Source organism: Eleginops maclovinus, chromosome 4 (genome assembly GCF_036324505.1).
Source record: "Eleginops maclovinus isolate JMC-PN-2008 ecotype Puerto Natales chromosome 4, JC_Emac_rtc_rv5, whole genome shotgun sequence".
NCBI classification, from domain to species: domain Eukaryota; kingdom Metazoa; phylum Chordata; class Actinopteri; order Perciformes; family Eleginopidae; genus Eleginops; species Eleginops maclovinus.
In genome coordinates this window covers 29,865,478-29,889,701 of record NC_086352.1, presented here as the reverse complement: position 1 = coordinate 29,889,701, position 24,224 = coordinate 29,865,478, and the positions used below count along the sequence as shown (strand labels likewise).

Below are 24,224 nucleotides of genomic sequence, written 5' to 3'. Positions count from 1 at the left end.
ACAGCTCCCATCTGATCTATTTTAACTCCCCCTCCCCTCTTTTCTTTCTTTCTTCTCTCTCATCTCCATCGCTACTCTTTCCTTTTAAGTGGTTGTTTATAGCTGCTTTTTCCGATAAAAGTCCTTCCCGTCGGTGAGGAATGACACAGACGGGAAGGACAAAATCATTGCCGAATTAAATGTTAAAAATAGGACAACTGAAGGAGTAGTGGGTGTGACACGAGAGTAATCGAGTGGAATCAATGGAACAATGAGCAGAAGGAATAAATAAAGATTTAGGAGGTCTGCCACGAATGCATGATGTCATTTTGTGCTGTGTTGCTCAGGTTTGATAGACCTGGTTTTGACAAAACCAGTATTTTGCTTATAGTGCTTTAGCAGAAAATATGTGTTCTTAATGCGTTGTTTGTTGACTGCCAGACTTATTAGACTATATACTGTATTATAAAACTACTACTGGGCCTTGTACAGAAGCAGTGAATCTGCATTGTGATGCTTTATTTGAAGATGTGACAATATACTTTGGTCTACCATCCAATCCAATTTCCGCCACATCTGGGGGTGGATGCAACAAACTACGTTTTTCACAGCCATGACCTCCACCTTTTTTTGGGGACTGCCAAACGGCAAATGCCATATGGGATACAAAGACCTTATTAGCATGTCGATTCGTCGAAGATCCACCATCAACGCTGTCAGGAGTTATCATAATCTGATGCTTGTTCTTTCCCTAATAAGGCCCGACGAAACTTACCTGGTTTACCGTAGCATTGATGGATGTTCACGTGGTTCCATTCATACCACAATTGAGGCTCCATGCTGGGTCCGCGTCCGTCTGGTGTTAATGCTGATTTACCGATCCACACTCCACAACATGTTCTTTGCTGTCTTTGAGTTTAAAGCCGGCTGTTTCATTTCTCCAAAGAGGAGTTGCAGTCATGTTGGTAACGACCGTAACGGGGAATCTCTCCACACAACCTCTTCAAAACAATTCAGTTTGATAACTTCTTCTTCTTCTCTGCAATAGCTAAAGGTTCTTAGACCACAAACAGGACAGAAGTGTTCAACAAGACAGGAGCATGCACAGAAGAAGCACTTGCTAAGCATGCAGTCCCTGTGGTCAAAATGTTTGTGCTGCACGGCTCTTCAAGTTTTAATTGACTTCTAAGGGTGACCATGAGATCACGCAAAGTAACCGTATTTCAGCTCTGTGTTCTTGTTCTTTCTGTCACTACACAAACATCCAGGTGAACAATTAAGTAGGTAGACTTGTGAACTGAGACACATTTCAGGGATGCTCTATCTTACCAAGTTCACTCTTTAGTGAATCATTATTTTCTAATGACATTTAGAGAGACACCCACCAATCCTAAAGGAAAAGAATCCAAAGGTTCATCACTCTTCAGCTGCTCGGCGTCTTGCATTGCTCTACATCTTCGGGAAAAAAAGTTTGATTTGCTCATAGATTAACCTTCTTGATTCTAGTATTTGTACTAAACTGTAAATGTATTTAAGTGGCACATGCTGATACTAACTACTCAGCTTTTCTGTCTTCTGAATAACTGCTGCCATTGCTGTCTGGAGCATTTAGCCCATAACTTACTGTTCAAGTGTACAGTAGGCTGACTCATTGTTGGATTAGTCAGCAATGGGATGTAGCATAACATAATTATCCTTTAAAATCTAAATGTATTGATTATGTCTATTGTGCATATATTAAGAAACATGTCTCCTTATCTTACATTAGGGGATAGATTATGCTGTTTAGGAACTGTTTGGGAACACACTCATTCGGAACAGTAAGACGGATCAAGGGTTTGTGTGTGACGGGTGTATTTGTCCATGTGTGTTTATGTTTTTAGTTTCGCTGGTGTGTAATTTCCGTCAGTGGCTCCTCAAACTCCTCTCCTCAGGGTGCACGTTATATCCAGGTCACAGGATCTATGGTGCCTGCAGATTCTTTCTATCTCTGTCTCACACACTCACTTCCAATCCCACACAACACAGTTATATCACAACAAAGGAAACCAAGCTCCTGCTCTCTGCTGAAAGAAGAGGCAATAGTTGTTCCAGTGTTTGCAGAAAAAAGCACGCATTTGGGATCCAGAGGAGACAAAAGGTGACACAAAGAAACAGACAGCGATACAGAGATGGAAAAAGAGCAGTGCTATGAAACCAAAGAAGGAGACTTTTTTTATTTCTTCCCTTTTTGTTATCTTATATCAGTGGGAGAAACTTTTCCGCAGGAAGCCTGATGAGAAAGTGCAGTTCTTTCAGGTGCAGATGACACAGCATGGTGCTGCACAACGTAAAGAGCTTATGATCGAGATTCTGAACTCTCTGCAGGCAACACACAGACAACTGTCTGACTATTCATCCACTGTTTTCCGCTTGTGTTATTTCACCTACTGGCTCGGTAGTAAAAAAGGTTCATATGGAATGTTCTAACTTGGAGTTTTGCACACATGCACACAGCAGTGTACTAAATGTTATATTTAGACATAAGCATGCTAAAATGTGAAGTTGTATTCAGGAAAGCTTGAGAAATATCCTGAAATCTCCATTCTGAAAGACTGTATTTATGCAACAATATTTATTAAAAACATCTTTTAGAGATGTCCCCATAAGACTGACACATACATTGTATTGGAGTGCTAGCAAATAGAAACGCAATTATAACATGATGTCAAAGGAGTCGAAAGAGAAACTCCCTTTGGAGGGAACTCTGGGATTTTAGCATTTGCAGACCATTTACATACATAACAACCTATATAACTCACTACAGGAAAGGGAAAACCCTAAAAAGCATAATAGGGCCCCTTTCAGTCACATAGCTGTGATAATGTGTGCAAACACTGACCCAACTTATTTTAAGTAGTGGTGGCAGACTTACATTTTATGGTTTGTACCCACCAATTGCTGAGAAAACGCTAATATTTTTGGCCTTGGATAATGTACCCTTTTACCAGTTTTTTTACAAATGCAGGTGCTATGTGGAACTACTTTTTGGATCAATGTACCTCTAGTGTAAAAAAAAAACGGATTTCACTGTGTCATTTCCCCCATGTTCACTATTACTCATCCATTTTTCGACCTACTTTAGCTACTTATTACTTTTTTTGTTGTTATCATCATCAGCATGAAAATAAACAGGAAGTAGATTTAACAGAGACAATGCTTTAGAAGACGTACGGTTGTAGATATAGAGAATGTATCCCCTGCTTCCTCTTTCAAAAGATAACACACACTATAGTTCACACACTCTGCATGTGTGTGTGTGTGTGTGTGTGTGTGTGTGTGTGTGTGTGTGTGTGTGTGTGTGTGTGTGTGTGTGTGTGTGTGTGTGTGTGTGTGTGTGTGTGTGTGTGTGTGTGTGTGTGTGTGTGTGTGTGTGTGTGTGTGTGTGTGTGTGTGTGTTACAGGGTTGTTGTGTGTTAGCCACCAGGCCCTAAAGAATGGTATTATACTCAGCAGTAATCATGTTTTCCTTGATTCGCTATGTCACATCCGTGCAGTGATTAAAAGGCACATTGATCAGCTTTATTGTGTGATCTGCCTCAAGTGAGTTTACATACTGAATGATTACATGTGTGCATGTGTCTAATGTCCACATCAGCATGTGTTCCTCAAGTAATCGAATGGAAAAGCCAGTTCAGCTCCACTACCAATCCAAAGCTATTTCAAAGCTGTCATCATGCTCTGTGGCTTTTAACCTCGACACATGACCAGGATGAGGATTACAACAGGCCATAGATACATCAATGCCTGCTGAGGCACAAACACACACTTCTACTCTGCCTGCGCATATTGAGTTTCTTTTTAATGGGAAACTGCAGAAGATATTTGCATTAAACTTGCATTTACACTTGCATCAAGAAAGATACATTGGTGTAAATGAGTCTAAATGAATGATTATTTATCCACATTATCGCTAATAATACAACAAAAAAATGTGTCCACCTAATATTACATTTAGGGAGAATGCTTTTCACCAGTGGTGGAAGAAGTACCCAGATCTTTATTTGAGTAAATTAGCAATTCTACGGCGTAAAAGTACTCTGTAACAAGTAAAAGTCCTGTTTCTACAATCATTTACAATCAATATGTAAAAGTACAAAAATATAAGAATCAAAATATACTTAAAGTACAAAAAATAAGCTTATTTTAGTTGTATTGTTATTGTTGATGTTTAATGTGGTTTTGCTTTAATGTTTCAGCTAGTAAAGGTAGTTCATTTAAATTACTCAGTATAATGAAAGACTTTTAATAATTTATCATAATATATGTATTAACTGATGCTGTTAAGTAAAGATAATGGAGTAAAACGTACAGCATTTGCCTTCAAAATGTAGTGGGGTATAAGTATAAAGTAGCATAATGTGAAAATACTGAGAACTGTACGTGAGTACCTCTGTATTTAAGGACAGTGTATACTTAGGTATTTTCCACCACTGCATTTTACTTCCTGTAAAAGGTGCATTTGTTGCTTTTGGCTCAGGGTATAGCAGCATGATGCGACCAGCTTTCAAGCAATATGTCAGTCCTCTGTCACTCCCACCTTATGAAACCATCAACTGACAACTTGAAAGTGAACAGGTCAACGAGCAGCATCATGGCATGGCAATAACAAAACACCTGCCCCTCTCCAGTAACATCATGGTTACCTCACCAATTCTTAGCTGAAAATTGAAGAATCTTAAGATTATAATATCCGGTTTCCTTATAGCAATAAATCAAGCAACTGGAAACCTCATCCTTGCAGTTGTTATAGATTCTTGTCACATACAAGTTTCATTGAAGACAGAATATTTCATTTTTGTTATGCCAGTTTCTTACTTTTTTTCCCAGGACTGCCTTGTTGTCTCATGAGGGCTGAATGATTAAAAGTTATCAATAATTTATAACTTAGTGCAGTGAAGGGTTTTTTTCTCAATATATTTCCTTTCTAATATTGCCATAATAAATTATTTTGTTACCAAGTTGGGAATATTTTCTCCATGTGGACCATGGAGAAAGTAGGGTATTTGTAGTATTTTTGGAATATCCTTCATTGCATTTTCCTTTTCTTTACAATAGATATTCATGTGGCTACGGAATCACAGCATTCTTCATATACAGTATGTTACTGCTACAACACAGTGACTTCCTGAAAATGTAATGCATTAATGCATAAGATAATATGTATTTATCAACCAGGCCGGGAGTTTATTTGGATAGAACCACTCACCTATTCATGCTCCCACATAATTAGAAATTTTACAGGGACCAGCTTTCTTTGTGTATGTGTTATTCATGCAATCTTGAGTGTGTGACATAGAACAATATTAAGTTAAGACATGGCTAAATTCCCCATTGTTCTGCAGTATTTCAAATATGGATTTGATCCGGGTGCAAAACATGATTAGAATTGACGCAAGGAAATTGAACCATAGAAATACCATTTGAAGGCCTTATTGAACATTTCGCCTCTGTGGGACGAATAAAGGGATTCTGATTCTGATATTGTGCTTTGTGAGGATTTTCCTTTCTGTTGTGTGTTATAGGTTTTTGTGCATGTAAATGGTCTGCAAGGCAAACGTCCCAATGTTCCCTCCAGAAGGAGTTAAACATTGAACAGAGCAGCATGTAAACATGTCACAATAGAGGTACAAAGCTAAATATATATACAATATGAACCTTAAAATGAGCATAATACATCCTCCTCAATTAATTTGTTCATTCTAGTATTTGTAGTCTCAGGTTAATGTAGCTTATTATAATACATGAGCATGTAATTGTTTACAACATCCATTAGATAACATTGGAAAAAACGTAGTTGAAATAAAAAGAGATCCTATTAAGACAACGTAATCAACACGTTTCTTTTGTACTAGCCTTGATTACTATTTTTCCCAAAAGTGGCAGCAATGTTATACGTTTGTGACGCAGAATCTCATGATGCGTGGGCGAGTCTACTACCACTTTGCCTCACATGGTCAACAGATGGAAAATACATTTTCCCACCTTCATAAATACATAATCATGATCATATCTTAAAACGCCAACATTCATTAATGAAACAGTCTCTGTTTTTATAGAAAATGGTATACTATTTAAAGAAATCAAAACTAATTCACACAGCATGTTAGTTGTAACACTGCTATCACTAAAGTGAAACTAAAATAAATATTCTTCACTGAAAGTCCTTTTTTTCTTGTGAAACGTTTTGCACCTCACCACCTACACCATGTTTTGTTTGCTAGTGTCAGTATTCAAAGGGCATTCATGCTTGTGGTGTGGACATGTTTACTCTCCCCTCTGTGCTGCTGCAGAATGGTTAAACTCTCCTCGGATAATGAGGTGTGTGTGGAGTGTTTTTGTTTGCTGTTTCTATTAAAGTGAAGAGTGTTGCGTGGGCAACAGTTAGCATTGCCACCCTCCCTCTGCTCTTTTAGCTCTGACCGGCTGATGTCAGAGAAAAAATACCTATCAGACCTCGAGGCTTTTAGAGCTAGATGCTACCTACACACACGAAGACAAATATAGTTTAGGTTTTGACTAAAGTTAATTTTGTACATTTGACTACTGAAAATGTTTCCCAAATTCCGAATATTTCAAGAAATGCAAGAAGAATTATTTTTTACCTCATAAACATAGTTTGAGAAAATACATTTAAAAATACAGGCATGCGCAAAAAATCAAGGAACATGCAAATAGAATAAAATGTAAATAATAAATACAATTTAAATTTAAAATTAAAAACATGAAAGAAATACTTTAAATTCTGAATTATAATAAGAGAGATGTCTCAGAAAATTACAACGAATATGGAAAAATACTATAAAATATATACAGTATACATGCTGTGCTGTTTTAGATTTTTTTTTTGTGCAGCAAATGTGCAAAACTATTTTAAAAAAAATATTCAACGTATATTCGTTCTTTGTTGTACTCATTAAAATTTGAAATATGTTCAACATCAAGTAACACAATAGACCCAGATTACACAATGCTTTAGCAAAAGCTCTTTGTCTTAGATTTCCTTTGATGAATTCCAATTATGTTTAAACGCCTTGAATCATGAGATAATATTGTATCCTCTGTAGGATTCACTACATGAAGACACTGTGATAGAGTAACCACGATTTTAGAAATGTTTGAGCTTAAATACTGACCATCTGCCTGTCCTCTCGCTCAAGGAGAGCAATCATCTCATGCGCATTCTCTTGGTCTCTCACTCTCTGCCTCATTTTGTACATCAAAGGTGTTTGCCTGGATGCCACCATAATGCTCTCTCCATGGGAACACACCACTGCAGTCATTCAGCTTGAAGATAATAGGCCCTTTGCTCACCAATTTACTTAAAAATAATTGTTAGGGAAGCTCTCTGAGGGATTGAGAGGACTGCATGTATAGTATATGCGTGCCAGAGGGAGATGGAGGTGTGCATGTGTGTGTGAAATACTGTAATGTCCGTGGAAAATGCATGAAAACATCACCTTTTCGGTACGAGACGGCTGTAATCTGCCTGTATCGATTCTGATTGGAGGAATCTGTCTTCGTACTGCATTGGTGGCCACTTCTACAACCTCAGTCTACAGTGTGAAGATGTATGTACTCCAAAATATTTGGAAAGTCTACAAATGTTTTGCTTTCTTTCTATCATAATTGCTTACTTTCTTCCTTTCTGTCCACAATCATTACAACCATTTCAACCAATTAGTCATCATCATTTGAAGTGAAGTTAGTGTATTATGAGTGGGTGACACACATATCCTTGTTAATGAAGAAATTCCACTGACAATTACCTCTTCTGTTGTTCAGTGCAGCTTTTCTGTTTTATGGAAGCAATGTAACATTATCCTTGTTATACAGCTACATTTTGCATCCCACCAATACAATCTTCAGCCTTTGTTGGTCTTCCTGAGTAACAGTTGAGATTAGTTTTGTTATCAGAGGTGGCAGCCAATATCTAGTCATTTTGGGCGTTAATGTCTATTCCAAGGGAGTGCACTGCTGCTAATATGTTGTGGTTCGATTTAGCTTGGACTGAGCTATCTACTGTAGGTGGCTCATGCTAGCGCTGTCCATATTAGCATTAGCCCTGTCCATTCTTGGCTTAGCTTGTCTTGTTTCTGGTGGAGTCTAATCTCTGAAACAATAAAGATGGATGGATGGATGGATGGATGGGTGGGTGGGTGGGTGGATGGATGGGTGGGTGGGTGGGTGGATGGATGGATGGATGGATGGGTGGGTGGGTGGGTGGGTGGGTGGGCGGACGGATGGATGGATAGTTTATTGGGAAAAGATTCAGTTACAGTATCAGCAGTGTGTTCAGGCATTTAAAAGATGTTAAAGATGGATAGAAGTTATAAACTTAATGATAAAAAAATCTGCAGCAGCAAGTATATACATATCTACAGTAAAAGGACATGTACCACAAATAACATTAAATATAAAACATTCAACATAAGTTAGACAGTTCTATGAAAGACCAATAAATCACAGTTAGCAGATACATGTATAACATAGTATATAAATTACAGTTTTGCAAAATGTTGTTAGTTATGTACAGGGAGAAAGTATGAGGCAGTGAGATCTCTGCCAGCCAGAACTGAGCTGTTGTAACGTGTAATGGCACTAGGCATGAATGTTTTCCTGGGTCGCTCAGTGTGATGGCAGAGCTGGGGCAGTCTGTTGGAGAAGGAGCTCCGCTGTCTGTCCAGCTGCATGTGGAGAGGGTGGGTGGGGTTATCTATGATTGATAACAGTTTGTTCAGTGTCCCCCTCTCCACCACAGCTACAAAAGTGTCCAGTTTGACACCGATGACTGAACCAGCCTTCCTAACACGTTCATTAATGGTGTCACCAGCTCTGATGTTGTCCCCCCAGCAGACAACAGCAAAGAAGAGTGCACTGGCAACAACAGACCGATAGAAGATCTCTAACATCCTGCTGCACACATGGAAGGATTTCAGATTCCTCAAGAATTAAAGTCTGCTCATCCCCTTTCTGTATAGAGGGTCAGAGTTCATCCTCCAGTTCAGTCCGTTGTCTGTAATTCACTCCCAACTACTAATAGTCCTCGACCACAACAACACAGGTGCTGTGGAGATCCTCTTCCCCCTAAGTCAATGACCATCTTTCTGGTCTCAGATGCAGAGGATTTCTTCCCGTTTGCTCCACAAATTCATCCTGAAGCGCTCTGTACACCTCCTCCCGTTCATCCCGTATACACCACTCATGACTCTGAGTTGTATTTAAAGTCTGTGTTGTATAAGGTGAGCACTACCAACCAACACATCAGACAGAGCACTGCCCAGCCGGACATACTGTGGTCTTTCTGTCAGGTAGTTGGTAATCCAGGAGATGGTGGACGCCTCTACTATCATAGCCTGCAGCTTGTCACCCAGTAGCCGTGGCTGGATCGTGTTGAATGCACTGGAGAAATCAAAAAAGATGATTCTCCCAGTGCAACTGGATCCATCCAGGTATGAGTGAGCACGCTGCAGCAGGTCGATAGTATAATGGTCCATCCCCAGGCGGGGTTGGTAGGCAAACTGTAGAGGTTCCAGAAATTATCTCACCTGCGGTCTCTCAAGCACCTTGATCACATGGGATGTGAAAGCTATTGGGTGATAGTCATTGAGTCGAGAAGGAGTTGTCTTTTTAGGGATTTGAACAACGCAGGACGTCTTCCACAGCACTGCGATGTTTACCAAGTACAGGCTCAGGTTGAACAGGTGTTGTAGAACAGGAGATAGCTGACTGGCACAGGTTTTCAGAACCCCGGGTCAGATACCGTCAGCGCCTGCCGCTTTACCTTGGTGGAGTGCTCAACAGGGGTATAGTGGCGGGGGGGTCAGAGGCATTGAAAGTCTAGGTTTGAAGTGAAGGAGACCGCTCAGGGTGAAGAGCTAAACCAATTGAAGAAGGTGTTCAGCTCGTTTGCTCTCTCCAGGGTTCCCACAGTCTGTCTGTCCCTCACATTGAACCCTGTGATGGCCTTCATTCCATTCCAAACATCCCTGCTATTGTTCTGCTGGAGCTTGGCCTCTAGCTTCCTCATGTAAGAGTCCTTGCTCTGCCTCAGCTTGTCCCCCAGGTCGTTCTGGATGCTCCCCAGCTGTTCCTTATGTCTACAAACCCGGCTTTTAACTGCTCAGTTTTAGGCCAAAGAATGGAATTGGTCGGTGAGTCCGGGTTTCTCAACCTGTTCAGCCGCCTGCCATTACCGGAACTCAGCCTGGAGTCTAAATACTTAATCAAAAGGATCAACCAGGGTGTCAAAGTATGAATTCATATTAGCAAAATGGGGCAATACCAGGGAGTCTAATGCATATCTTTAAATGGATTAAACAAAAAGGCTTGTTGTGGGTAGGCACATATTCTCCCCAGATCTTCTCAATCTTCTATTTCCGTAATATGTCCATACTACTACTATGTGTTGCCAGCAAAGGAAAACAGTCTGGTCAACCCGTAATTATTTTAACTTTTCTAAAGCAATTACATTTTTACATGGACAAGCTTTTAACTCCACTATGAAAAAGCAAATTAATTCATGATTCAATTATTATGAATTATGATTCAAATTAATTCATGAAAACTAGGATGTAAATAGTGTTAACTGCACTCACTGCCTCTCTTAACTACCTAACCATAGCAACGTTTGAAACATCTTAGATAGAAATAAAGTATAACGCAAAGGCATTTCCCACTGCAACTCAAATTGACTCATAAGCTATTTTCATTGCAGAGTTATAGAGACATTGGACAATTTCAATGTTTGTTTTTCTTGTCTTTTTGTCAATTAATAGCAAAGAAGAAAAAGGTTAGATGATATGCACTGTGTTTGTGAGCTTGCTCTTTGTTTGAGCTTCCAGGAGAATGGCACTGATGAAGCAGTGCATGCAGCTACTTCGACTAATCATTAAGTAAACAAAGCACACATCAAGATGCTTGATTTCCATATCGGTACAAAACATTCTCCCAGCAGTACCTTTTCTCCTAAAAGAAAGCAGCATCATGGGAATAAGTCCCTAAGAACGTCCTGTTTCCCATTATTTTTACATGCAGTAAGTAATGTGGAGAGAGAACAGGCTTGTGATGACAGTAAGACTTATCTCCTCATTGCAAATAGCGCTGCATAGATGTAGTGACACTACCAGGCTATTTGTATAGCAGTCCAAAAACTCAGGTAGCCTTCACATTCACAGGAAAACACACACACACACACACACACACACACACACACACACACACACACACACACACACACACACACACACACACACACACATACACACATTCATCCACTGCCCTCAGGGAGACAGTGCCTCCTGCTGCCTGTGAGTGTTTGATGTTGAAATGGTCCACCCTGGCTTCATAAGAGCCCCCTATTGCAGGAGAAATGATCTAAATGTCACACTCCATCCTCCACTGGCCTGCTCTATCTGTGTGTGTGTGTGTGTGTGTGTGTGTGTGTGTGTGTGTGTGTGTGTGTGTGTGTGTGTGTGTGTGTGTGTGTGACAGTGCACGTGTTACATGTAGCCATGCATGTAGCAGTATGTGAAGGCCAGCTATTTCTGGAATACAAAATGAGGTCACAGATGGAAATGGCTAGACTTAAGTGATTTCTGTCCTGTTGATTACACTCCACCAGAAGACAGCAAACCACAACATCCTCACTATTTATTACTGAAGATTGCAGATACCAGTGATGGGACCTGTTATTGTTTGTCAAGATGCACCTTCACGTGTCACAAGTGTCTTTGGAGAGAGGTGCCAATCACAACAAGACAGGAAAACGCCTTAGGGAAATGTGGCGCATGCACACACACACCAAACATTGCACAAACACGCCTCTGTGTGTAGAACTCTTCAGGCTATGGGTCACCGAGTGTCTGACAGTAACAGAATAATGTAGTTAACCTCTGCTTGGGGTTCTTGCCCAGGAAATCGCAACAGACCTCTCGGTCCTCATCTCTTCTGCCTGTCTCTGCAATGACACACACGTGTATCGCATTGAGAATCGTTTGGAAAGGTTCTATCGTATGAGGGTTAGGGTTAGACTGTCTTGCTGTCTCACACTTACCCTTCTGCTTCTGTCACTCTTCTTGTGCTCTCTATCTGGCCTCGCTTACTGAAATAAACACAGCTGGGTCAGTAGGACAAGGGCACAGTTGAACTGTCAGATCAGGTTTGTCAAGGCCGTTGAGTGGCTATTGCCTTCAGACAATGAAAAGCTGAACATTTTTGGGAAAATATGTATGCTTGTTATGATTCTAACCAATAATGTGTTTGTGATTTATATTGTTGTTTTAATTTATGGGAGAGTTATTCACCTGGTTCCTAAGCAGTAAGTAAAAGTATGAAATGTTATTGTAATGCTTTTTTAGTTGTCGCTTTCCTGTTATACAACCTTTATATAGGTTTTTGTGCAAGGTAATGTCTGCAAAGGCTAAAATCTCAAAGTTCCCTCTAGAGGAAGTTTCTCTCCCACACACTCCCCCCCTGCCTGAAACAACTTCATGGGACTTCTTTGTTTACTACTGTAACATAGTGACATCACTAAGTAGCAATTGCACTTCTGCTGGCCAGCACTCCAACATATTGTATGTCATAAGCTAATTAGCAGGACATCTCTTAGCGGTTGACCAATCAGAGCAAACTGGGTTCTGGTTTCAGACAGAGGCTGAAAAGAGGTGCTGCAGCACAGGCAGTATGTGAAAAATAAAGTTCTTTATAGCATGTAAGCATGTCACAGTACACAAAATACAAATGTGAAGCGAAAAAGAGCATCATATGTCATCTTGAAGGTATGGCAAAAAAGACAATGTGTGTAATATATTATGGCTTGTCCTGCAAGCCTTGGTGAGCACTTTAAAAACTTTTGTTGGCGCCTAGTTATTTAAATAAATTGACTCTAATTGAAAACTAATCATTGCTTATTCCAAGATGCTTGTACTTTAATTATATGAGTGTTTGCACTGATTTGTGAGCGGTGGTTTGCATCTATTAGCATGACTGAGAGGAAAATAAAGTGCATAATATATTCCTTATTAGTGTCTTTGTAATGGACTTTGAATATGGTTGTGGGAATGTCATAGCAGTGAACATAACGTTATTGAAACGGCTTTGTACTGGGTTAAAAAAAATGTGTTGAAATTGAAGTTGAAGTCAGCAAAACACTTCATTCAGTGCCCACTCATGTTAAGCAGAACAATAACTAATGTTTTTGTTTATGTAAAGCTCACTGCACTTCACCTTTTGATATCTACATAAGTTCAATCTCATGAAGTTGTAGTGCTGCTCTCACTGTATATGTGTGTACCTCATCGGTATGTAACCCGACCAAGCAGCTGCCAAGAGCTTAGCAGGCTGTTGCTAGGCAATGCCATAAAATCCATCCTTCTCTGTATGTTGGAAGCAGGGTAGCTGTGTTTGTGTCTCGGTTTTGTTGTTAATACCAGGGTGGAAACTAGAGAAGCGCAAGGCATTTTCTTGTTAGCCCTGCACAATAATTTATTTGCAAAGTGCTGCTTTGTTGGTGGCAGTCTTGTCTGGCCTCAGACGACTTCCTAAACAAAGAAAATAAAGCAGCTTTCTAGGGAGCTCTTTAGTAATAGCGTAATGAAATAGGGTGTTTTCCATTTGATGATTAGTTTGAAAAAATATCATTGTGGTTCATTCTAGTGTAAAACGCTGCAACGCCATTACAGCTAAATCTGCGGAGGAGTATGAATGTGTGCTTCATTCAACAGAAAGCACATCTTTTTCTTTGAAGTTTTAATCTTCAGCGTGGGCCTATAAATACATCCCTACAATGTTATCCTCTGTCATGGATTGACATAACACTGTAGTATTCAATCTATTTCCAGGTTACATAATGATTTTATTAATTGCGCCAAGCACCCATGTCTTGGAAATAATCATGCACTTGTACAATATGCTAGCTGGTTTTATCTTAACATGTTATTAATGGATTTAACCAGCCTGAGCAGAGACAAACAAACAAACAAACAGATACGAAAAATTGGTAGTCAAACAAAAAAGGTCACAGTACAATTTTAATCTGTGAGAAGTAAAGTCCAAAGCTTCTCGGTCTGCTCTGAGAGGCTGTACTGTGATACAGCAGTGTTTGTATTAATACGTGTTTAAGCATACCACCTTGCTCACAATGACAAAGCCAACTAGCATATTTTATATGTATAGGTATAAAGTGTATTCTGCTGACCATGCTGCTTAAATGCTTTTAGTACTCTGGCGATTATAAAGTTGTATGTGATGAAGAAGGCAGAGAAAAGCAGGTCATCTTTATATTTGAATGGCAAAAAAATACAAATTTTCTGTCATTTCTTTTCATGAAACACTATTGAAAAGAATAATCCATTACCAAAATAATTGCCGATAATGTATCTGTTCAATGAATAATTGCTTAGATGACTAAACATTGCAGCTTTACTAAACACAGGGTACAGCTGATGATGATGGAAATGTTATCTTAGTTAGGAATATTTGGTTACAAACGAAAGCAAAACAAATCAAATGTTGACCTGACAGTGGTTATTTATGAGAGTTAAAGGCGTTTCAATTCATCCTCTTGTGACCACGAGTGTCCGTTTAAAATTCCAAGAACATCCATCCAATATCTTTTTAGATGTTGCAGTTGCAACCTAAGAGCTGAAATCATTTCTCAGTCCTTTATGTTTTAAAGACTTTATGGTGTCACATTGTATTTACATTTGACACCAGTGACAAAATGTGCATTCTTCTTTGATTCCTTAAAAGCAGGGCCATTCGGGGGAAAAGCTGGATAATCCATCATAATCCGACAGAACTGAAAACACGTCTTCTTTTTTGACTCCTATGATTGAATGTAGTGTTTACAGGCTTTCTGTTACTGTATCATTGCCCAGTCAGTCATTCTTCAATATAATTCCAGTGAAAACATTAACAAAGCCAGTGTTTACTCCACAGGGGGTGGCATTACCGTAATGACACATGGGGACGTTTGCAAATTCACACCCAGGCTTTAGCATTGATCTCTCTCACACTTTCACCCACAGCGACTCAAGTAATCAGAGCTATGCAACATTTTATTGTTTCCAAGCTGGGTTTATTGGCAAGCTAATTACTTTTACCTAACCTTAACATGAATTACAATGCTTGCAGCTTCTAGAAATTCATCATTCTTTTTCTGCACTTGAGCATATTGATTGGAGGGGAATGGGCGCCATACTTGAATTTTATTGCTTAACACATTACGATTTTCTTCTCTAATGAAAATCCTGTTGAACACCATTCCGAAACCAGCTCATTTGAAGGTTGTTGTTGTCTTGTGAACATAAAACACAAATAAGGAGAAGAAAGTGGAATTTCTGTGAGAGTCCAAGGAGAGATGGGGTGGATGAAAGAGTGAGTGACAGCAGGCGACTGGTGTAAAGTACTTTTACTTCCATTGTGTGTTGCCGCGTGTCATTGCCACTGGTCGTCACCTCAGTGTCTAGCACTAAGAGAAACCAGAGTGTCTCAGGGCCTTGACAGCATACAACGCTGTGTTGCTGTCCATCTATGTGGACCTACCCACTCCTTCTGTCACCTTCCGTCAACATCCCATTCTGCATTCTGTCCACATCTCTCTCGCTGTCTGTCTTTCAATAGTTTGGTGACCTGTCATTCCAGCAATGCCCTACCATAGTGTTTGTGTGTGTATAGACAGAGTATGTTCAAGTCTTTAAAACAACTACAAAATGATTTAAAATCATCATGATGGGTCAAAATTACTTAGACTACAAATGGACACAAGAACGCTTCTGCTGCAAAACATGGTCCTGTTTCTACTGATTCTGCATTCCAATGCAAATATCTGTTGATAGAGATTAATCTTAAATTGAATCATAATTATCTTTAAACTCCACCCTGACAGTTTCTAACACCTCGTGACCGCATAAAGAAAAAAGATAAAGGTACATCAGAAAAAAGTTGTTGTTTTTAAAGGAATACAGATGGCCTAATTGGTTGTTTTTCTCAAACTTTAGAATGCTGCTTCAATATACCAAGAGTCATGCAACCTGTGAAAAGGGGGTCACATGTAGAGATTGCTTTTTGTTTAGGGTTCAAAAGAAAGAACTGTGGAATCATAGATATAATAAATAGTCTCTAACTTTGCCTAAATGCAATACATTTCCATTTAGTCATCTGGCAGACCTTTCCATCCTTAACAATCTACAAACCTAAGTCACATTGGATCAAAGAGTGGTCAAGTGTATTTGGTCTCTAAAGTCCTATCTCTTCTTTTCTAACTTTTTTGCTAAATTGCTATCATTAGATTAGTTGAATCCCAACAAGGCACTTCATTTTCATGTTTTTGACTTCTAAGTAAATCCAACAAGGAGAATCTCATGTTTTCATTTCCAAACCCTGCTGGTAACCTTTTGCTTCCACGTGATATACTTCTGTCTAATACAATTATGATTAAGGAGATAAAATGTTCCTGAAAATGAAAAGCCAAATCTAGAGACTGATGCTATATTTTTAACCTGGCTCGATTTAATTTATAAGTTATATAGACAGTGCATAACAGTGTTTAAGCCAACCACCCAACCGTAAAAATATTTTTTATCAAAAGACAGGGTTTGTGAAGTAGTGTAGGAGGATACATGAGAGACTTTAGAGAGGGACGCAAGGTCATTTGTCAAGAGAAGAAGAGACGAGTCTGCCGCTGTGTTGCTTCCATCATCAAACCTGAAAGAGCAATATCAAATGCACCCACGTAGCACTCAAACACTAAAACAAACCATGGCTTGAAGGTATTTTAAAATCCTTGGCATTGGGATTTTTCGGCGGAAATTTGGAGCAAAGGCAGATGAGTCGATAGATGAAGGAGGAGGAGGGGGATAGTAGATGAGCAGATAACCAAAAATGACAAATAAAAAAGAACGTCAAAAAAGTGGGGGCCAGGTGTGTGCAGCCCCCCAGGTTGAGGGAGATGAATGGATGGAAAGATGGGGAAACAGTAACGGTGGAGTCTGTGAGGGTCTGAGGCAGGGGAGGAGGAGGGTCCTCCGTGTGATCAGTGGTCAGCCTCCAGCCAGCAGACCGCCCCTCTGGAGGCCAATTAAAAGGGAGGCGGGTGGAGCCAGGAACAGAGAAAGACTCCCTACAGGCACACACACACATCAGTGCTGACACCAGGTTCATACAATAATTGAAGCCCCCAGGCACACACACACACACACACACACACACACACACACACATACACACAGTGATTCTGACATTGGTCCAGATAGTGGCTGAAATTGCACATTTAAAGTCTTATTTTAGTCAAATGTTGTTGTTTCTTTTAATTAATTATCCTTAATAGTTTTAATAACTCATATTTTTTCGAGTTGACATTAGTGTTACCATTTGAATGACCTGAGATGTCAAAACGATATCACCTGCCTATTAATCACACCTTAAGTATTAATCGTAAATGATTTAAGATACTTTTAAAAATCGAACTGTGAGATATTGATGTGGCACAATCATCGTGAAACAAGACGGCTCACTCTTTCGGTCTTGTTGGAAATAAAAAAGCATGCGATTGTGTGCTTTTTTGTCTCAAAAATTCCTTTTGGATTAGTACGGACACCAGCTTTCAGAAAGCACCCAACCTTGCAACTGCCACATTTTCTGTTGGCCTTTATTCAAGCTCCTCTGGTCCAAAAGGAGTTTCTGCTTTCTAAGTGAATTGTACACTGTTGTTTAGAGTTTTACCAATCAGTTTGCCATTTTCCCTCATTTGCCAAGTGAAATGTTGGCAGTCTAAAGGAGAATATGTTTTTCTGAATTTGATCAGGTTTATTTAACTTCAAATGAGCGATTTGTACATGTTTGAATCGGGGTGCTAAACCAACTGCAGTCAAAACAAAACTAAAAGAGTGGAAGAGGAAGTTGTTATTGTTTTGTGTGTGTGTGTGTGTGTGTGTGTGTGTGTGTGTGTGTGTGTGTGTGTGTGTGTGTGTGTGTGTGTGTGTGTGTGTGTGTGTGTGTGTGTGTGTGTGTGTGTGTGTGTGTGTGTGTGTGTGTGTGTGTGTGTGTGTGTGTGTGTGTGTGTGTTCTACCTCATGACCCGAGACCATCCCCCACAATCACCCCCCCTGCAGTGCTTGAGAGAGGTTCCTTTGAAGTACAGAAATCTCAGAAAGGACACACACACATTGGTGAATAACAATCACATGCTTCCTAAAGTTCAGACCAAAACTTTGAAACGACTACCGTTCTACACACACACTCACACACACACACACACACACACTCATTCCGTTGGCTGTAAAATTGCGACAATTTCCTGCATCGGGACACCTGATTATCCCCTGGTGAGCCAATCAGTGCACACCATTAGGATTGTGTCATGACCAATAGGTGCAGTGGCAGGTCCTTAGTGACAACTGGTCATATTGTGTGGGTGCTGTAAACTTTCAGCCTAATGAGAAGTGAGGAAGGGAGTAGTGCATATGCTGTAATGATGGATTACACGGAATGACCTTTAAACAAACCTCCCGCTCGCATATGTATAATCAGAGACAAAGTCAGTTAATCCTGCACAAGCCCCCAGCCCTGCTCCTCCCTGCGCACATCATGCAGACATCCTGAGACAGCAGCATGTCTGCAGAGAGAATTGTCATCTGAACAGATGCTATTTTTATCTGTGTGCTTGAGGCATTATGTGTCCGCTTTAGGAATTAATTAAATTCTTGCTCTTTCTTGTACTTTCCAGTGTGTTAAATAAAGATGCTTGTCAAATCGGCAGCTGAATTTAGAACTTTAGAGGTTTTTAATTGCCATATACAGTGTGATTGCTGCAGCAATTAATCTTTAAACCCAGAAACAATGTAATCTGTTTGCAGTTTCACCTCTAAAGTCAATGGCATTTTGGTTTGCATGCCTGTTATAAGGCCTGTCATAAGCACGAGGAACAGAGAGTTTTAGCTTTGTTGTTTGATATAAATGATGTCAGTAAATACCCCAATGGTGAATCTAGAAGATTGTAATGGTAAATGGACTGTATTTATATAGCGCTTTATCCATTCTTTAGGACATTTCATCATTCACCCATTCACACCCCATCCATATAGTGTCAGTTTCTAAAGGAAGCTAACATTCACAATCCATTGGCTATGCCATCTGGAGCAACTCGGGGTAAAGTATACATAGGATACACTGAAATCATCACTTAGTTATATAAAGAGGACCGCACTCCTCTCCAACAGGCACAGTGTTGTCTCAAAGAAGGCAACAAGGGTCTAAATATGTCTTCTTAACATCATCTTGAACAATATTCAGCCTTTTGCTGAGTGTTGGTGAAGTAAAGTCATGACCGTGGCCTAATTTGTTTAAAACCCTACATTAGCTTTTAATTTGGTGATTGCGTTTGTGTTTCAAATTTCATTACACAAGTTGATATCGGCAGATTTTGTTGTTGAACAAAGTATTTATTATTATTAACTGTAACGTTTATTAAAGTCCTTATTTCAGCAATAATCTAAAATCCACTGGAAAATCTTTTTGGGCTCTTTATAAGGTAACCAGTGTGAACTTCCTGGTTGACCTACACAACTCAAGAAAACTAATCTATCTTACATGGAACACACATACACCATACAATGCCATGTTTCCCTTTTTGACATTGTGAAAGTGTAATATGTGGCTGCAAGTAAGTGTGGCGCATTTTATGCCTTTCCAACACTGCCTCACAGAGGCTTTCAAGTTTTTAAAAGCATCGTAGAGGACAGCTGTCCCACCCAGCTCTTAGCTCGTAGTCTGCCTCCACCTCCACTCCAAAGACACTTGCAGTGGGATACAGTGGGGTGTCATCTGTAAACCTGAGTGAGGGAGGGCTTTAATAATTAGTCCATTTTTAGACAACAGTATTTTTTTCCATTCTCCACTCCCACGGAGATCTAAGAGCAGGTACAGCGAGCCGTCTCTAAAGAAAGAAAGACTAATAGATGGAGAAAGGGAGGGGGTTCAGTTTCCCATGAGAGTTAGAGGGAGATGGTGGCAAATGCTAAACACACAAAGCATCGATAGAGCGGTGGATAAAAAATCAAAGTCATTGTGTTTTGTTTAAGCGTAAATAACCTACTACTTGTACACACCCCAAGAAACAGGCCAAACACAGGGTGTGGTCACAGCAATGCAAATTTCCGGGCAAATCCTTTATAGCAGTAAATAACTTCACATGATTTGGTAGACAAGAATTCATATTGGAATGTCTTGCTACTAATGCATGCACACGAAGGTCAATTATGCGATATGTGTAGCAAGGTCATTTTTCCCTAATTTGGGTAGGCATATGTGCAGCAGAGCAAGACAGCAAGGCTTGTGGATGTTGTTCCATCTCAGGCAGCTCTTACTCTGTTTAACACTGATGCTCTTATTTTGAAAAAACTAGAAAGACTGTTGAGATGTATGGCAGAATGTCAACATTTTGACCATAATCAAGTTTTGGTTAAAGACAGAAAAGCGAAAGACACATCTTTCCAATATAATTTAAATTCCATTTGTATTGACATTGCAGCCAGGACCAGATGTAGCTGTATCATTTGCTTAGCCTTTGCTTCATTATTTGCTTGGTTGCAATCAGTCACCAAGTTCTGCTTGTATGTTTTCACTGGACAAAAAGTTGGCAGTTGGTTTCATTTTGACTTCAACCACAAGTCTATTGAACATCCATTTAGACAAGCTGCTTTGTTGCTACACGTGATGTTATTCATTTAGCTGATAGTTTTATCCAATGTGAGTTACATACTCTTAAATTCAGTAAATATCCTCCAGGAGCAATTTAGGGTTAACTATGTTGCCTAATGACACTGTTGACGGCAGGGGGTGGGGATTGTATAACTGACACTCTGATTGAAATTGTCCCTTGCAAGTAGCTTAACATCTCTAACTTCTTCATTCGTTTGAAAAAAGTAGTGCGCAATTACGGATTCATGTCCAAGTGGTTTTTACGTGTGGATAGAAAGTGCTATTTCATTCTCACTTGTTCAATGTGTTCTTATACCTTGACCAACTCTGGAGGTGGTTTGGCTGATAAATCACAATTCATCCTCAATGCTCACTCAAAACATTTTTTTATTGCCAAGTTTAAAGTAGGTCAGTATGAAATATCTTTGTAAGAGAACCATTTTGTTGGAGCTACATTACAGAAGTACTTCAAAGGTGAAGTGTGTGGGAGTTATGAACAGATTGAGTCTTACCAAGCTGATTTTATGGAGTGATTTCTGCTAGAAGCTGCATTTACTGAAATATAGCAACTGTCATTTGGTTATAAAAAGCCAAACTGAATTCCAAAAGGTCACCATTTGAAGTTCAGTCAGAGACATTTACATTAAATAGGATTGTGTACAAATACAGCAGTATTATGTTTGACGGATCATTTGGATGTAACACCAAAACACTGCGTGCACCGCACCAAGATGATCCATTGTCACCTTCTAAGATGCAAAATATTAACATGCGTTTTCCCTCCCTCTCTCTTTACTTTTTCTCCTGTCTCAGTGGTCAGCAGGCATTTTTGTTGGAGAATGTGCCCTGTAACAGCCCAGTTTGCAGTGATGTTCAAAGGATGTTCGAAATCCAATGGGACCAATCAGATTTGGGAGCCATTCAGAATGCTGTCATGGCAACATTCTTTGACATCTACGAGGACGTAAGTAGTTTGTGTTGATTTAATGTTTTCGAGCTTGTTTAGGTCATTCAATATAAAACACCATCCTTTCTCTAGGTTTCTCTCAGATCTAAGTATGAGTTCTCATTAAAATGCATCTCTACATGTGTGCTTGACTCATTACTTCTGAAAAGATGTACTTCATTTCTGTTTGCAAAACCAAATGCATTGTTTTATTGTTTTCCTAACCAACTGGAGGCAGCAGTGGACTTTACTTGCCTTGTCTGATGGTAGAAACAAAAGTAAATATACAGTTAGGTCCATATATTGTATATTTGGACACTGACACAAGTTTGGTTTTGTTACCTGTTTACTGAAACATATTCCAATTATAGTTATATAATGGACATGGACATAACGTGCAGACTCTCAGCTTTCATTTGAGGGTATCCACATTCAAATTGGATGAAGGGTGAAGGGATGAACATGTGCCACCCTCTTTTAAAAGGGACCAAAAGTAATTGGACAATTGACTCAAAGTCTATTCCATGGACAGGTGTTGGCAATTCTTTCGTTATGTCTTTGTCGATTAAGCAGATTAAAGGCCTGGAGTTGATTTGAGGTGTGGTGCTTGTGTTTGGAATATTTTGCTGTGAAGACAACATGGGGTCAAAGGAGCTCTCCATGCAAGTAAAACAAGCCATCCGTAAGCTGCGAAAACAGAAAAAACCCATATGAGAAATTGCTATAATATTAGGAGAAGAAAGCAGGCACTGGTGAACTCAGCAACGCAAAAAGACCTGGACATCCACTGAAGACAACAGTGGTGGATGATCGCAGAATCATTTCCATGGTGAAGCGAAACCCCTTCACAACAGCCAACCAAGTGAACAACACTCTCCAGGAGGTAGGCGTATCAATGTCCAAGTCTACCATAAAGAGAAGACTGCATAAAAGTAAACACAGAGTGGGTTTCACCACTGCATGGTGCAAGCCACTCATAAGCCTTGAGAATAAAAAGGCTGGATTGGACTTTGCTAAAAAAACATCTCAAAAAGCCAGCACAGTTCTGGAAGAACATTCTTTGGACAGATGAAACCAAGATCAACCTCTACCAGAATGATGGCAAGAAAAAAGTATGGAGAAGGCGTGGTACAGCTCATGATCCAAAGCATATCACATCATCTGTAAAACATGGCAGAGGCAGTGTGATGGCTTGGGCATGCATGGCTGCCAGTGGCACTGGGTCACTAGTGTTTATTGATGATGTGACACAGGACAGAAGCAGCCGGATGAATTCTGAGGTGTTCAGAGACGTACTGTCTGCTCAAATCCATCCAAATGCAGCCAAATTCATTGGGCAGCATTTCATAATACGGATGGACAATGACCAAAAACATACAGCCAAAGAAACCCTGGAGTTTATTAAAGCATGCATTTCACTTGTTAAACACTAAACTTCAGACAGAAAGGCCCCAAACAAACAGCAACCCACTGAATTAAAGATGTAAGTCTGTACTTCAGCTGGATCTGAATTATTTCATTTAAAATTCATTGTGGTAATGTACAGAACCAAAATTAAAAACTGTATACTGGGTGTAATCCAGGCTAACCCAATTTCTATTTTTTAGATGTTATTGGCAAAGAAACCTTACACAATTTGAAAACTAAATATAAGAAAAAGGAAAAATAAAAGGAGCTTTGAAGATGTTCGTTCCTGTTACGTCCGTGTAGGAGTGCACTCACTGAATAAGAATCAAAATCACGAAAGAAGTGGAGTAAAAACAAAACAAAACCGACAAAACAAAAGTGCAATGAATTCCAAAAAATAACCGTATTTCAATTCTTATTTTGATGCAAATTTCTCTACATTAGCAGGAATGCAGCACCAAAGCATTACTTCATTTAATTGTAAAATTGCAATACACCATATGTAGTCCCTAAAACCAATAACCAGGAAAAATAATTGTGAATCCAAAATGTATGAAAAAAAGGTGAAAAACATTTTGGCCAAAATCGTACAGCCCTCCATACTGCTCAGAGATGCATTCGAATGCATTAGCATTTACAATACGAAAAATATTTGTCGTCCCGAACTACCCCTGCTCGTTTTTTGTTTCATTTACTGCTGTCCAATAGTGATATGATCAACACAAATTTTAAAACCAAGAGTAAACACAGTCAAAATCAACACTGTCTAAGTACTAGCATCTACAATAATACATATATCAAATAGTTGATTATGCCACATAAAAGACAACCCCTTGTTGAGTATTTCTATAGTATTAAAGAACTTAATGCCAAATGGAGAAGAAAATTAATCAATCCCAAAGACAACCCAAGATTATTAGATTTCTCTTATACAGTCATGGGGATTAAGTATAAAGCTTTTATTTTTTTTCTAACACTGGCGTCGACAAAATGATTTAAGTTTATGCTTCTTCTTTCATGCTCAGAACAAATACTCCGGAATTGGACGGGATTACTTAGTGCTTGTTTGTAATCAGCAGTGCTGTTTAAAGTAGCTGTAGGTTGTGTGCCTTGTGTACTCCTTATCTGACAGCTTTGTATTTACAGTACAAAG

General features: G+C 39.4%; 1 protein-coding gene across 1 annotated transcript in view; it reads left to right on the top strand.

The window, feature by feature from the left end:
• Positions 1–24,224, top strand: part of itfg1 (integrin alpha FG-GAP repeat containing 1) — a 158,630-nt gene that overhangs the window by 80,166 nt on the left and 54,240 nt on the right. Inside the window, exon 11 of the mRNA XM_063882046.1 lies at positions 21,532–21,682. Coding sequence (XP_063738116.1) covers positions 21,532–21,682 — 151 coding nt within the window. The remainder of the gene's footprint in view (positions 1–21,531; positions 21,683–24,224) is intronic.